Source organism: Mesoplodon mirus, assembly GCF_964341445.2.
Source record: "Mesoplodon mirus genome assembly, chromosome: 1".
NCBI classification, from domain to species: Eukaryota; Metazoa; Chordata; class Mammalia; order Artiodactyla; family Ziphiidae; genus Mesoplodon; species Mesoplodon mirus.
In genome coordinates, this window is record NC_138976.1 from 31102337 (window position 1) to 31119621 (window position 17285).

General features: G+C 36.8%; 1 protein-coding gene across 6 annotated transcripts in view; it reads left to right on the plus strand.

Moving 5' to 3' along the window:
• Positions 1-16329, plus strand: part of FSD1L (fibronectin type III and SPRY domain containing 1 like) — a 66349-nt gene extending 50020 nt beyond the window's left edge. For all 6 annotated transcript variants that reach the window (XM_082619828.1, XM_082619823.1, XM_082619824.1 and 3 more), the window contains 4 exons: positions 4081-4181; positions 4641-4892; positions 10816-10904; positions 15411-16329. In XM_082619828.1, coding sequence (XP_082475954.1) covers positions 4081-4181; positions 4641-4892; positions 10816-10904; positions 15411-15533 — 565 coding nt within the window. In that variant the 3' untranslated portion in view covers positions 15534-16329. The remainder of the gene's footprint in view (positions 1-4080; positions 4182-4640; positions 4893-10815; positions 10905-15410) is intronic.
• Positions 16330-17285: the final 956 nt, after the last annotated feature.

Sequence of the window (17285 nt, forward strand, 5' to 3'; positions counted from 1 at the left end):
TTCTCTCTTCCCTCCTTTTAAGAGTATTTTATTATGTAGGCTACTTCTGGAATGTTACATACATTTATTCTTTACATAAATATTTGTTCACTGCAGGATGTCAGCTGGATATTTTGGAGTTTATAGGGATAAACACTGTCCCTGCCTTCAAGGAATTTGCCCTAACTTATGTAGATGAGATATATGTCTATATATAAATAACAATAATACAAGATAGAGATTATGTATAATAGTATGTGTGAATCAGGGAGTTTAGAGGAAGAAAGATTTCCTGAGCTGCCACATGTTGAAGTGGTCAGTTAGGACAATAAGCCAAACTGAAAGTAACAATCAAGACTTCATGCACTTACTGTGATAGTGTAAGCAAGAGGCCACAAAGGAAAGGGTGTTAGCTCCCCCCAGGGTTCCACTTTTCACAACAGAATGGCTCAGGGTGAAGGTTAGGTAAACGAGAGCAGATGGCAGATGGTGAATATCTGAGGATCATCTCACTGCCCAGGAAGGCCCAAACAAAAGGCTTCTCCTATTGTTTTATGGACCTGAGGCCAAGGAAATGAGAGGGGGAAAGGTTTGGAGTAGAAAAGTATTGAGGCAGAGTGGAGAAAAATGTCTTCAGACTGCTCCCTGACCCCTGCCCTCTTTAAGGAGGTCTCTGAAGAGGCAGCTGGAAAGGGTCTCAGCTGGGGGCCCCCTGCTGTAAGGGGGCCTCTGAATACAGGCGCCCAATCTAGGAATGCAGACATGCATATGAGCTTGGGGTTGCAGGGGGTATTGCAGCTGCTTCTAGAAACTGCAGTGAACTAGCTCTGCACCAAGTCTGGGATAGAGAAGGCAAGCATTTATAATTGCTTCTTGTTGGGCCTGAAAGATCATACATAGGATTTTGGCCTGGAGCTGGACTCTTCAGAAAAGTTATTTAGCCTGGTAGGATCTGGGAAACCTTCATTAGTGAAATGGTATTTAGGTTGGTTCTCAAATAAGTGGAAGAATGTGTAGCGTTTGGACTTGCAGTGAGAGAAGGAGCAAGGAAAGGAAAAGGCACTGAAGCAGATTGCCTGAGTTTAAGGAACATTTGAGTGACTATATTTAGCTGGATAGTGCTCTCCAGAGGTGAGAAGGCTGGAAAAGCACAGTGGGCCCAGATCAACAATAACCTGAAAAGCCAAGCTAAGTCGTTTGTAGGCAGTAAGAAAGTGCTTGAAGATTTTAAAGTAGGAGAATCAGGTTTATCTCATAACAGTGAACAAATGAATTGGGTAGCAGAGAGATCATCTGGGAAGCTGGTAAAACAATCCAGAGTAGAGGTAACAAAGAGCCTTAATTCAGATAATTGAGTGACTGAGGTGTCTTTAAAGGATGGGATCATGTTTGCTTTAAGACAGGGGGTCCCCAAGCCCCGGGCCTGGCTGTGACTGATAACGGTCGTCTTGGGAGGAGGGGCGCACGGCAGGAGGTAAGCAGCAGGTGAACAAGCGAAGCTTCATCTGCCGCTCCCCATCGCTCGCCTTACCACCTGAACCATCCTGCCCCCAGTCCATGGAAAAATTGTCTTCCACGAAACTGGTCCCTGATGCCAGAAGGGTTGGGGACCGCTGCTTTAAGACAATAACAGCTGTTGTACTTCTTGCAAAAATGTACTTAGGGTTGGAAGTCTAGAATGCTGCGAAGGAAGACATCTCCTTATTTAATTTTTCTCTGAAATTTAAGCTGCCATTCTTAGTAGTTACATCTGTTTTTCTTTTTGCCATGCTTTCCATTTATTTCTTTACTACTGGTAAGTTATAAATTTTTTTTGTTTTATGCATGCAGTGACTTGATATAATTGAAATGTTATTTTTTTAAACATCTTTGGGATTTGATCTATTTTGAGTTTTGGGGAGTTAGTGAGAGGCCTGAATACTGTCCAGTTTACCGTATCATATAATTTGATAAAGGGAGGTCAGGTTGCATCTTGTCCATTTTAGTAGAAGAAATGCTTTATAATACTTGATATTATCCTGTGCCTGGATTTGGGTAATTGCTATTTTTCTTTTTAAGAAGAAAAGATACAGAACAAAAACATTGGGTTGGCCAAAAATTTCTTTCAGTATTTAAGTAAAAATAAAATACCTATTTTTCATTTTCACCCAGAACTTTATTGAACAATGTATTCACCATTTTGTTCCACTACCTTCTGCCATTTTTCAGGCAATGTCATAATTCCATCTTCCCAAAACTTTTTATCTTTTTGAGCAAAGAACTGTTCCAGGTGCCTTTTACAGTCTTCCAGGGAATTGACATTTTTTTCCATTAAGAGAATTTTGTAAAGACCGAAATAAATGGAAATCCAAAGGTGCAGTGTCTGGTAAATACGGCGGATGAATCAACTTCCCAGCCAAGCTTTAGCAATTTTTGCCTGATCGTCAAAGAAACATTTAGTCTTGCGTTATACTTATGGAAGATTATGCATTTTCTGTTGACTAATTCCGGACACTTTTCATCGAATGCTGCTTTCAGTTGGTCTAACTGGGAGCAGTACTTGTTGGAATTAATCGTTTGGTTTTCTGGAAGGAGCTCATCGTAGAGAACTCCCTTCCAATCCCACAATATACACAACATCACCCTCTTTGGATGAAGACTGGCCTGTGGTGTGGTTGGTGGTGGTTCATTTCACTTGCCCTATGATCTCTTCCCTTCCACATTATTGAACAGTATCCACTTTTAATTGCTCGTCACAATTTGTTTTAAAAATGAAGCATTATCATTATGTTTCACTAGAGAATCACACGCAGAAATATGGTGAAGAAGGTTTTTTTCACTTAACTTATGTGGAACCCAAATATCAAAGCGATTAACATAACTGAGCTCATGCAAATGATTTTCAGTGCTTGATTTGGATATTTTGAGTATTTCGGCTACCTCCCATGTCGTTGATTGTTCTCAATTAATGTCTCGATTTGACTGCTATCAACTTCAACTGGCCTACCCAACCGTGGCACGTTATCCAGTGAGAAATCTCCAGCATGAAACTTTGCAAACGACTTTTGACACGTTTGATCAGTCACAGCACCTTCTCCATACACTGCACAAATCTTTTTTTGCATTTCAGTTGCGTTTTTATCTTTCTTGAAATAATAAGGCATAATATGCTGAAAATGTTGCTTTTTTTCTTCCATCTTCAGTATTAAAATGACTACACAAAAATTCACCGATTTTGATAAGTTTTTTTTAAAATGCACACTGATACGATACCTGTCACAATACAGTCTAACAAAACTGTTTCGAATGAAGTTAAAGACAACTAAGCGCTAGTAGAGCCATCTTACGGAAAAATGCTGCACGAACCTTTTGGCTAACCCAATACCTACTGCTTGTAAAAAAGGTTATTTAGGTTTTTGCTGTTTGTTTGTTTGTTTTTGCGGTACGTGGGCCTCTCACTGTCGTGGCCTCTCCCGCTGCAGAGCACGGGCTCCGGACGCGCAGGCTCAGCTGCCATGGCTCACGGGCCTAGCCGCTCCGCGGCATGCGGGATCTTCCCGGACCCGGGCACGAACCCATGTCCCCTGCCTTGGCAGGCGGACTCTCAACCACTGCGCCACCAGGGAAGCCCGATTATTTAGTTTTGATTATAATAGTCTTAAAAAGAAAAATAGCAATTACCCAAATCCATGCACAGGATAATAACAAGTATTATAAAGCATTTCTCCTACCAAAATAAGACTTGCTTTTCATTTAAATTTAACTGCAAGAAATGTAAGCTATAATCCATTATCTTTCTTGAGTTCTTTTTTTTTCCCTTGAGTTCTTTTTTTCCCTTTTTGTATTGTCTCATATTTCAACTGTATGTTCTTTGTACAAGCCTTGCTCAGTCTGCATGGTATTAGTGTTTTTAGCATGCTTTATGTTGATGACTTCTTACATTTAAGTGTTATAATTGACAAATATGTTTAATAATAAATAATTCAAATAAAATTAAATGTTACTATTTGTGCAGCGTGATTAGAAATCTTTAGAAAGGTTCATTTCTTGATTTGTAATTTTAGTTTGTGAAACATGTGCAACATAGAATATTTGTTTTTCTTTTTGTTCCTGTTTATCTAGAAGTGGTACACCATCCCCTAAACGGACATCCATAGGCTCCAGGCCACCAGCAGTAAGAGGCAGCAGAGATCGTTTTACTGGGGAATCATATACAGTGCTGGGTAGGATAAACATAATAGTTCTTCATTATCTCAGATTAAAGGCATCATAGTCACATTGGTGGACTTTCCACTCAGTGGTGGAGTGGCTGCCTGTGTATTGAATGAATCGTTGCCAAAGTTTCTCCCTCTTGAAGCTTAATTACTTTGGTGGGTTTTCAAATTGTCTTTTTATTTATATGTTTTAAATTCTGCTTCAGTTTACATAGTGCTTCACATTTATAACTCTTGAGGGGATAGTAAGGAAGAAAAGAATATAAAAGAAGCCTTTTATATTCAGAAAAGCTAACAGTAAATGTACAAGTCATTATAGTAGATACTCTGCAGTTAGTGTCTGTGTGTTAGCATGATTTTTCTCCTGAATCAGATTTTTTGTGCCATTTTGTGGGACAAGATATAGGTAAAACTCTGTGACTCATAAGGAAGAGGTAAGAGTCAAATTTACCTTCTGATCTTTTGTAGGAGACACTGCTATTGAAAGTGGACAACATTACTGGGAGGTCAAGGCCCAGAAGGATTGTAAATCCTACAGTGTGGGAGTAGCATACAAGACTTTGGGGAAATTTGACCAATTAGGAAAGACAAACACTAGTTGGTGTATCCATGTCAACAACTGGCTACAAAACACATTTTCAGCAAAGCATAATAATAAAGTCAAAGCCTTGGATGTTACTGTTCCTGAAAGAATAGGTGTATTTTGTGATTTTGATGGGGGTAAGTTTACTGATTTTCTCCTAAGTTATTTCATCATCGTTGCTTGTATTTTAGTACTTTTCATTAGTAATCATCTCTACAGAATTTCCATTAGTATTGTGGTAAGGGTATTTTGACCTTCTAGGATTTGATCACAAACATAATTTCAGCTCTGTAATTGACTGAAAGGGCACACGATGTCTGCTTGCAGGCCTGAAAAAGCACTCATCTATAATATACTAAGTAAGTTTGAAAAAAAGATTTTGCTAATTTTAGTCTTGAGCCTTAAAATTTCTTATGCCCATTTTAATTCCTCCTTTACCTTGTTTTATTGCTTGTTAAGAGTGGTAGAGTCAGATTTTTTGAGTTGGAATAGACCTTAGAAATTACCCAATCCATTTGCCACATAGTATAAAATCCTTATTACATTGTATCTGCAAGTAGTTGCCACTCCTATGCTGGAACTTTTCTATGTGAAGCTAATTGTCTTAGAAGGCAGCCTGTTTCGCTGTAGGATAACACTTGGTTAGAAGGTTTTTCTTAAATCAACTCACTTTGTCTTCTCAGTAACTTCTGAGAGTGTTGCTCTTAAATTTTGTCATCTGAAGAAACACAGAATTATATTCCCTAATTCATACTTACATTACAGTAAGTCCCCTACCTATGAACCTTCAAGTTGTGAACTCTCAAAAATGTGAATGTGCGTTCGCATGTCCAATCATGTAAGTTAGTTCAAGTGTCTAGCGTACATTGTCACGTGTATACATCCTCTACAAGTGGTTGTGCTTTTGTGTACTCTACTGTACAGTACTGTATAGGGTACAGTAGTACAGTATCTTATTTCAAGCCCAGGATGTCAGGAAGCAAGCCTAAAAGCAGCGGTGATGTAGCTGGTACTACTAAGAAGAGCCAAGCGATAAGGATGGAAACAAAAGTGAAAATAATTGAGAGTGGAGCAAGGTGAAAAGATGGTAGACATCGCTTGTTCTTATAACACGAATCGTTCAACCATCAGCACAATTCTAAAGAACAAGGACAAGGTCGGACATGTGAAGTCGGCTGTGCCAAAGATGTCGACAATAATATTGAAAAAGCATAGAAAAGTGATGGAGGAGATGGAGAAACTTCTCAGTGTGTGGATGCAGGATCAGCATCAGCGCTGAGTCCTGCTTAGCTTAATGCTGATTCAAGAGAAAGCTAAAAGCCTTTATGAAGACTTGAAGAAGAAACATGGCAAAGAATCAGAGGGCACACCTTTTAATGCCAGCCATGGCTGGTTTTATCGGTTCAAGGCTAGAGCCAACCTTCACAACGTAGAAGTAAGTGGCGAGGCAGCAAGTGCAGATATGGTAGCTGCTCAGGAATTTCCTGAAACACTTTGAGAAATTATTGATGAAGGCATGTATTTACCCAAGCAGGTTTTTTTTTTTTTTTTTTTTTTTTTGTGGTACGTGGGCCTCTGACTGCTGTGGCCTTTACCATTGCGGAGCACAGGCTCCGGACACGCAGGCCCAGCGGCCATGGCTCACGGGACCAGCCACTCCGCGGCATGTAGGATCTTCCCGGACCGGGGCACGAACCCATGTTGCCTGCATCGGCAGGCAGACTCTCTACCACTGCGCCACCAGGGAAGCCCCCAAGCAGGTTTTTAATGTGGATGAGACAGGACTGTACTGGAAGAGGATGCCAGACTGAAGTTACATCAGTAAGGAGGAAAAGGTGATGTCAGGCTATAAAGCAGCAAAGAATAGGCTAACTGTTGTTTGGAGGCAATGCTTCTGGCGATATGAAGCTGCAGCCTCTCTTAGTTTTATCATTGAGAGAACCCAAGAACCCTTAAACACATAGCCAAGGGCTCTCTTCCTGTTTTCTGGAAGAGTAACCCCAAAGCCTGACTTACACAGACCATTTTCCAGGACTGGTTTTCCCACCAATTTATCCCGGAGGTAGAGCAATATTGCTTGGCAAAGGACATCCCATTCAACATTCTTTTGCTGCTTGAGGGTGCTCTGGGCCACCCCCTATTCATGGACAACTTTCATCCCAACCTCAAAGTAGTGCATCTGCCACCAAATACTATGTTTATCATCCAACCTATGGACCAGGGAGTTATACCAACTTTCAAGAAATATTATTTACATCACACTTTTCATCAGGCAGTAAAGGTGAGTGACGGATCAGGAACAACCTTGCAGCAATTTTGGAAGGACTGTAACATCTACAAGGTCATAAAAAATACGGACTTTGCTTGGTGTGAGGTTATGGCCATCACCATGAATGAGGTTTGGAAGAAGCTTTGCCCACAGTGTGTTCACAATTTTCATGTATTTGAGAAGGTGGATGAGGAGTCCAAAGAGGTCTTCAGCAACTTAGTAACCCTCAGCGAATAGCTGGCACTAGATCTGCAAGAGGACGACTTCATTGAATTCCTTGCTATGCAACACGAGGAGCTTACTAATGAAGACCTGATGGAACTGGAGGCCCAGAGAAAGGACGAAGAGACAAGAGGAAGAAGTAACTGAAGAACTGAAGAGATTCATGACGCAGGAAATAGCAAGGGGATTTTCTTTATTTGAGGAGGCACTGTTAGTTTTTGAGGCACAGGACCGGAACGTAGAACGGTATACAAAGGTTGCAGCAGCCATTCAGAATGCAATCCGGTGCTACCATGTCATCTATAATGAGAAAAAAAGAGCTACTACCCAGACCTCACTGGATCGTTTTTTCAAGAGGGTAGATAGAATTAAATCCAGCAAGGAACCAGGACCTGTGGCATCCACGTCAGGTCTGAGTGGAATTGCAGCTTGCCCTCCGTCTCCTGTTGCTGACGATCCTTCAACTCTGCCATCTCCCACCTCCTCTCCCTCTTCCAGTCAGTAATGCTTCTTGCCTGTTCACTTGATGCCAGCCCCTGTATGCCAGCTGTTGTACTGTACAACTGTACTTTTCAAGGTACTGTACTGTAAGATTTTAAATGTTTTCTTTATTTTTGTGTTTGTTTTTTATGTATTATTTGTGTGAAAAGTATTATAAACCTGTTACAGTACAGTATTATATAGCCAATTGTGTTAGTTTGGTACCTAGGCTAATTTTGTTGGATTTAGGAACAAATTGGACTTACAAACGCATTCTCAGAATGGAACTCATTCGTATGTAAGGGACTTACTGTATAATCCTTATTTGTTTAAAAACTACTAACATTGCTTCTCTTGCCCTGTTTTTCCAGACTGTACATTCCCTATACCATTAGCTGTTCCTTTTATAATTTAACTTTTCCAAACCCTTATTATCTCCTGTGGTTGTATGCTATGTCTATATATATTTGAAAGATTGGTTCTCAAAGTAGAACACACAACTTCTGACCATCATAGGTTAGTGATTTGGCAGCATAATTTCTAGTAATATGCCTTAACAGCACTGTAGATCAATATTGAGCTTGTAGCCACCTAATCCACTAGATCGTTTTCCATGGAGTTCTGTCAGATTATCTTTTTTTCTCTGATATTGTCAGTGTAGGGTTTTTTTGTTGTTGTTGTTTATAACTCAAATGAAGAATATTATATTTCACCTTAAGTTTCATCTTAATAGATTAGGCCCATCTTTCCCTCCTGTTAAGATCATCTAAAAATTAACTTGGTGGGGTTTTTTTTTGCAAAATTTCTTTAAGCTTTTTGAGTTAGGTATTTGATAAGTATCTTCTCTACTGTCATCTAAATATTTATAAAACTTTTGAAGATGAGGTACTGTTGAACTAGGGAACAAAAGTAATTCCCTAAATGCTTCTCTCCAAGTTGACATTTAGAGCTAATAAAACCAAATTTTACCATTTTAGTTAACATTGTGTCCAGATGATTCCATGAGGCATCAACCTGGTTACTCAAACAAAAAAGTAAACAAATTGATTTTGGTTTGATTTATTTTTAGTGATAGTGATGACATGTCAGTTTTGCTGCATCTTTTTTATTTACTCCTTTTGAATCAGATAAATATTTTCCTCAGGATAACTAGTAAATGTATTAGCATACATTTTTCTTTTCTTTTTCAACTACCAAGATAGCGTTTGCTTACCTTCTCTTTCCCCATACTTGATGGTTCCTTAAAGATAGTAGTAAGAAGTATAATTGTTAACCTAGAGCATAGGGTATAGAAAGAAATTGTAATGTAGGATGGGATCAGATTCGGAGGGCCTTGAAAAATAATAATAGGCTAGTCTTTTTTTAGTAGTTGGTGGGGGAGGCTTCTGTTCATTTTAGAAAACTGTAGTCATATGATTGTAATATAGTTTTAGAAATATTAGAGAGTAAATGGTTAAATGTAGAAGAGACTGCAAACATTGATAGGGGGAGACTTCAAGGAAGTGGTCTTTAAGCAATATTGACAGGACCATGTCTGTTTTGTTAAGTATTATGTCCTTGTTGCCTGGCAAGTGCTTCACACAGTGAGCCCTTAATAAGTATTTGTTGAGTGATTAATGGTAAGAGGGATCTGAGCAGTGAGGAATCAAGAAGAATGAATTTGATGGTGTGAAAGTAGAATTCATAGGACATGATAACTAAATATGGATTGGAGGGAGAGACAAAGAAGAACTGAAGATGACTGAGTTTCCATCCAGTGTGATCAACAGGGTGATAGTGTCATCAACAGGATAGAGAGCATAGAGTCCTGGGGAAAGATGAGATGCCAGCAGAACAGCCATTTGGCATTATTAGCTGAAGCTAAATATTAGAAATGGCATCACGAATGGCCAGTGAATATTGCACAGAACAGTTAAGCATTATTGCTCTGCTGTGTACTAACTTTGTGACCATGTATAGGTTGCTTGATATTTTGAGGTAATGTGTATAAATCACCCAGTTCTTTAATAGTAGGCATAAATGTTAGTTTCTTTTCTCTCCTTCTCCTTGTTTAGTGGCAGCAGTGGGAGCATTGTAGAGAGAAAGAGCCTGGACAAGCATCTACATTTATTTTTTTTAATTAACATATGACTATTTTGATAGCATCACTAAGAGTTCCCACTAATAGAAATAGTTGTCCATATTACATGTTGGGTATGGATTTAAGCCCCTTTTGCATATTGTTCTCACTTAATCCTTATAACTATCCTAAAAGGTCAGAATTATTAATCTCATGTAACAGATGAGGAAACTGAGGCTCAGAGAGGTTAAGTGAGAAGCATCTAGAAAGTTGGGTTTGAAAGAGCAATGAGGTGATCTGTTTCCTCCCTGGGAGTCTACCCACTGTTGATGCCCCTGTTTCTGGCTTTAAGCATCTACATTTAGAATAGGAGAAAAAGAGACAGAAGATATCTTCAGGATTAGGAAACAAACCAAGAGAATAGTCATGAGAGAAGAGTTTGAAGAAGTGATAACAGTTGTGAGGATGCCATCAGGTTGGACAGTTAGGTTGTCAGAAAGAGTGATTTAGTTGCATGATCATTGTTGAAAGACGGACTGTGAGGAGATTTTAACAATTAACAAAGCTGAAGCAGTGATAACTATACCATGATTTCAGAAACTCAGGTATAAGCATGGCTTCAAGTAGTTAGAAGACAAAGTTTCATAGAGTAAACCTTAAATGGTGATAGGATTTGGGTGGAAAGGCTGCTTATATAATAAAAATGAGGAAGAAATAACCATGGCTTTTACTGGGCTAAGGAAGCCATTTGTTAAATAATGATAAAATAAATAGTCTATAGTTGAGTAAGTAGAATAGTGCCAGATTATGCAAGCACTATGGAGATCTTGAAAACCAGGGAAAGAAAACTGGATTTGGGCTTTTTCTTAAGCATGTTTACTACTGATTTGCAAGTGAGAATTACTAAGTCAAAAAAATTAATGCCAAAATGTGCATTTGGTTATTACTTTTATGCATGATTTTATGTTAGTCTTAATTAGATATTATAATTTTTTTCAATAATCAGATTTTTTTTTCTCCTTCCTTTTAGGTCAACTTTCTTTCTATGATGCAAACTCAAAACAGTTGTTGTATTCCTTTAAGACAAAATTTACTCAGCCAGTACTACCTGGTTTCATGGTTAGTACGTAATTTATATTTTATTTGGTTTGGCAACTTTAAGGAGAACAGTCTATGCTGTATATTTGGGGAAGCACAATATCTTATTTTTTCTTTATATTCCTGTCCCTTTCCCCAGTCCACCTCTCCCAAATCTGTGTTTGTCTGTATATTTTTGGTATATTTTATTGAAATAAGTGTTAAGACACAAAAGCCTGCAAATCATAAGTGTGTAGTTTGATCAATATTCATAGGACCGCACTCATTTTTGTAACCAGCATCTAGGTCAAGAAACGGAGCATTGTGCCCATTTCCAGCCCCTAACGGCCCTCCTCCAAAGTGGTTACTGTCTTGAGTTTTAGTACCATAAATTCATTTGCCTTCTTTTCAACTTTGTGTAAATGGAATCATACAGTATCTTTTTGGCTCAATATTATGTTTGTGAGATTTATCCATGTTTTTCTATGTGGTGGTAGTTCACATAGTTTTCTATTGTATGTATATGTATAGTTTTCCATTATATGACTATATCATAATTTATTTACCTGTTCTAATTTAGTTGGATACTGGGGTGGTTTCCCATTGGAGACATTTACAAATAGAACTTCTATAAATATTCTTGTTAACGTCTTTTGGTAGATATGTATATGTATTTCCAATGGGTATATAATTAGGATTGAGGTTGCTAGATCATATGGTATGTGTGTAATCAACTGTAGTAGAGTTTTCCAAAGACGTTGGTTATACTAATTTATCACCAGCAGTATGTGAGAGTTTGACCTCCACATCTTTATCAACACTTGGTATTGTCTTTTTAAAAATTTTTATCCTTCTAATGGGTATGATATATTACATTGTGGTTTTCATGTGCATTTCCTTGGTGATTAGTGCTGTTGAACACCTTTTAATATGTTTATTGACTGTTTGGATGTATTCTTTTGTGAAATGCTTGCTCAAGTCTTTTGCCTGTATTTCTGTTGGATTTTCTTCCTCTTTCTTACTGATTGTTTTGGAGTTATTTCTATAGTCTGAGTCTTTTGCCAGATATATGTATTGCAGTTATCTTTTCCACTCTGGCTTTCCTTTCCCCTCTCTTATTGGTGTCTTTTGATGAACAAAAGTTGTTAATTTTAATGTTGCTCAGTTTATCAGTTTTTTCATTTATGGTTAGCACTTTTTGTGTTCAGTCTAAAAAATTTTTATTCACTCCCAAGGTCATGAAAATACTGTGTTTTCTTCTAAAAGCAAAATTTTCCTTATACATTTAGACATAGACTGCATTTACAATACAAGTACAATATAGAAATGATATGTTTGGTATGAAGTTAGGGTTGAAATATATTCTTTAATTCCATATGGATAGCTGCTTATTCCAGGACCATTTACTGAGATCATCCTTTTTCCACTGCAGTACAATCTTTGTAAAATATTAGATGATTATCTATGTGTGGTAGACTGAATATATGTATGTCTATATGCACGTATATAATTTCAGGACTACTCAATTTCAGAAAAGTCATGATTCTCCACACAAAACGAAACTTGGTTTTGAATTTATATTTTTATTAAGGAAATATTACTGCTTCTCCTAATTCCTTTATCTGTTGCATTTCCCTATAAGATTAGGCCACTGTGGGGAGTGGCCTAATCCAGTTAAGATCATCATTATTCTGGCTAGAACTTTCCTTAATTTGGGGGCTGCTTCTACAGATCAGGATGGTATATTTCCATTGCAGACTTGGTGGAATGTTTATATGTGTGTTCTTCCACAATCACCCCCAACTGTAACTCCTAAACTGTAAGGATAAAGTATTTAGGTTATATGTGGGTTTAAAATACAGTACCTTTAAATCTCACAATTGATAATGATTATTTACCCTAGATACCCTAAAGTCATCAAATAAGTTTAAAAGAATGCTAATAACCAAGACTCCTAGATTTCCCTTAAAAAGTAAAAATGATTAGTGAATAAAGTTATTGTTTGTAGTACAATACTTAGGGATATTGGAAAGGTTATTTTCTTTTTAACCTCTGCACATGATTTATTTTTGTCTGTTTTTCCAAATTGGTCACTCAAGGACAATATTTTTACCATGTGGAATTCAAAGTTATTTTTCCCCTAAGTCTCAGATATTTCTTTTTAAAAGCATAGATTTCATGTTTAATTTGAGTCTATCTCAGGAAAGTAGGTAGTGTGTTTATTCGTTGTTTTTTCATTCCAAATGATGAAACAATAATTGCATTAGTGAATGTCATAAGATGCTTTTTTCATGTGCTTATTTGCCATTTGTATAATTTCTTTGGTGAAGTATCTTAAAATCTTCTGCCCATTTTTTACAATGGGGTTACTTGTTTTCTTATTAGTGAGTTTTAAGATATCTTTATGTATTCTGGATAAATCCTTTATCAAATAAATGTTTTGCAAATATTTTCTCCCAGTCTCTGATTTTTTTCCATTTTCTTGACATTTCAAAGAGAAGTTTTTCCTTTTGATTAAGTCTAGTTTATCGATTTTTTTTCTTTTATGGATCATGCTTTGCCCAACTCAAGGCCACAAAGATATTTTGTTTTGTTTTCTCCTTGTAGTTTTATAATTTTAGGTTTTACATTTAGGTCTGGGATCCATTTTGAGTTAACTTTTATATATGGTATAGAGTATGGTTTGAGATCTATTTTTTTTAAACATCTTTATTGGAGTATAATTGCTTTACAATGGTGTGTTAGTTTGTGCTTTATAACAAAGTGAATCAGCTATACATATACATATATCCCCATATCTCCTCCCTCTTGCGTCTCCCTCCCACCCTCCCTATCCCTTTTTGCATATGAATGTCCACATGTTCCAGTGCCACTTACTGAAAAAGACTAACCTTTCTCCACTGATTTTCCCTTCCACCTTTGTGCTAGATATTTTGAGTAAATATTTTTTAAATCAAATAATTTTCAATAAAATAAGATAGTAGTTTTGTAATCAGTTGCTTTTATATTTTTAAATTTATTTTTTAATTGAAGTATAGTTGACTTACAATGTTGTATTAATTTCTGCTGTACAGCAAAATGAGTCAGGTATACACATACATACATTCTTTTTTTTTTGGCCACACAGCTTGCGGGATCTTAGTTCACCAACCAGGGATTGAACCCAGGCTTCGGCAGTGAAAGCACCGAATCCTAACCGTTGGACTGTCAGGGAATTCCCCTATACATTCTTTTTAATATTATTTTCCATTATGGCTTATCCCAGGATACTGAATATAGTTCCCTGTGCTATACAGTAGGATCTTGTTGTTTATCCATTCTATATATAATAGTTTGCATCTACTAACCCAAAACTCCCAGTCCATCCCTCCCCTACCCCCCATCCCTCAGACATAAAGAACAGCAACCACAAGTCTGTTCTTTATGTCTGTGAGTCTGTTCCTGTTTCGTAGATAGGTTCATTTGTGCCATATTGTTTTTTTGTTTTTTGGCCATGCCATGTGGCATGCGGGATCTTAGTTCCCCGACCAGGGATCGAACCCGTGCCCCCTGCACTGGAAGCACAGAGTCCTAACCACTGGACCACCTGGGAAGTCCCATGTTTTTGTATTGTTCTTGTATTTTAAGAGTTATCATTACCTTCTGTCATTAATATTTTAGAATGTTAATTATATAGTTATACATTTCACAGGTCAGCAAATTCTTTGTAACTATACTATAGTTACTTAGTAAATATTTAATACTTTAGGATATAGTTGAAGTTGGGAATACTTAAAAACTTTCTAGACTCTCCCTCGATTTATGCTTATGTCTGCTACATAAATGGCAGTTGATGATAGTTTAAATGATTCATATTTTCACATTTTAATTCTCTTGACTCTATTCCAAATAAGTTATAGTTTACTGAATGACAGCTGCTCTGTTCACAAGTGAAGCAGTTTTATGTTTCATAAACTCATTCACATTTATGATAATAGAATATGGCAAGTGTATCTGGATATTGCCATTTGCATTTTTCTCTGACAACCTTAAAGAATTATAAAAGAGTTCTTATTGTTAACAAGCTAGGGAAGAAACTCATGGAATTACTCTGTTAACAAAGGGGTGTTAAATTCCTATAGTGTCAGACCACACCTCATTATCAAAATTTAAAGCAGTAATTGGGGTAAAGAAGTTGACTCTTTGTGCACTTCTCTTGGTTGTGAACATTAGCGTCAATAATGATAATGTCTTTTGCCTAGATTAATCCAATTTAGTCTCTAAATTTCTACAGCCCTTACTTCCCTTTCCTGTGTGCAGCTCCAGTGGGTTCTGCTGTCATAAAGACTTCCTTTGGTCTCTTGGAAAGTCTAAAAGACTTCTTTAGTTCTAGAAGACTCTTGAGTTAGCCTTTCCACTTCCCCTCAGTTCACATACAAAGGTTATCAGTTTGGAATTTGATGATGTTCACTTATGTGGCATTTTGCCTTTCAAATGGAAATATAAGGATCATTTAAGTTTTCATTTGATTTGAAATCTGACTGAAGCTTTGTTTTTGTCCTTTCTTAGGTTTGGTGCGGTGGACTTTCTTTGAATACTGGGATGCAGGTTCCAAGTGCTGTAAGAACACTTCAGAAAAGTGAAAATGGAATGACTGGTTCAGCTAGCAGCCTAAACAATATTACTCAGTAATGCCTATTCAGAATATGTTTACCTTCCCTCACCCCTTTTTGATTGGGTGGCCTTTTCTGTGCAGTCACTAATCACAGAAATTTTTGAGTGGTGGAAATCAGGTTTGCTACATTCTGCTTTAAGGTGTGGAATCTGTTAGCATCAAGCATCTAGTACGAAGCATTCACAGGGACCTGCTGAGCAATATCAGAGAAGCAAGCAGACATCGAGCAAGAAACTGATGTTTTGAAGAGTAAATGGGAAAAAAAGGCAGTGTTTAAGTAGTTACATAGAAACTCATTTTTGTGTTTCTTGGATTACTTTGGTTCTTCTAATACATTTAGTTACATATGGTAGCCCTAGGACCTGAGGGAAAAGCATTTAAATCTTGTCTTCTTTCCTCTGTACTTTCTCTTTTTTAATGTCATCACTACCTGTTATTTAGTTCTTACACTGAAGCTTGAAAACTATACAGTCCTCCGTGGTTTTCTAAAAATGGAAATAATTGTTTGGGGGTGCTAGAAAGGTTTTCTTACAACAGTTTATTTTTCCCCTTTTATAAACAAGCTGAGGTTTGCTAAATTATCCTCTTTTGTTTATTGACTGGATTGAATATCATTTTCTCTTTTCCAAATATTGTGATATTTCTCTTATGGTTATAACTCAAAAAAGAGAGTGGATAGGAAGTTTCTAGACAAAATAGCTTAAAATCACCCAAATTTCAGTTTTTTACCTGCTGCAAAGGGATATTCTTTATATGTTACCCTGTTTAATTAGACTTTTCTTTCCATCGTTTTGGATGATGGGTAAGATTTTTTAACGCTTTATATTTTCTGATTTTTTTGTCTAGTTTAATACTACCTTTAATAGTTACCTTTGGTAAATTCCCACTTGAATTTGGTAATAACTGATTTTTAACATTTCTAGGAAGATGAAAGTTTATTAAAGCTATATAGTAAGTAGAGAAAGCTACCTATTCAAGTTTTATCTATGAGGAATAGGTTATAAAGGGAGGTTCCTAAAACTATTCTTTACTGAAGTCATTTAAATCTGCTTTTTAATAAGATGGAATAGTTTAAACAACTGTTTTGAAAAACTACAAATCTCTGACTTATTTGGCACATGAGTTTTTCAGATATAACTATTCAGAGGTGGTTTTTCTCTCAATCTTTTTGCTACATTTATTTGCTTTCTAAAGGGTTATAATTCTTCCAAAAATCAACATAGAGTAATCTTTACCAAACCTAGGGAAAATGTGTTAAACAGTGAGTAACACCCATGGTTATTGAGAGAGTATTTATATTTTTAAAGTTGATTAAAATTTGTAACAAGTCCTTTGAGCCAAACTGAAAGTTGTAATTACAGTATTTAAGAATCCGTTGAGCATTTTAAAGAGGTCTGGATTTGTATATTCCTTAATTTTTGACAAAAAACTTTTACTTTCTCATGTTGACTTTCTTTCGTTCACATTTTACATATATTGTGTTATGACAACCTCCCTAGAAGTGACTGTTGCTGCTTATTACATTTGAATTGCTTTCTACAGAAAGCCCTGTGGAATAGGAACAGCTCATTCTCTCTTAAAGTTTACTGATAGGATGTTTTGTTCATTGTAAAACAAATCTAACTGAGGAATTTCATTTGAACTGGGTATTATTTTTTCAGAGGACATTCATATCTATACCATTGTCTGATGACATATTTTAAAGACTAATGAAGTTTAGAGAATGACATTGTCAGTAGATATTCTTTTGATTCTCCAAATAAATATAA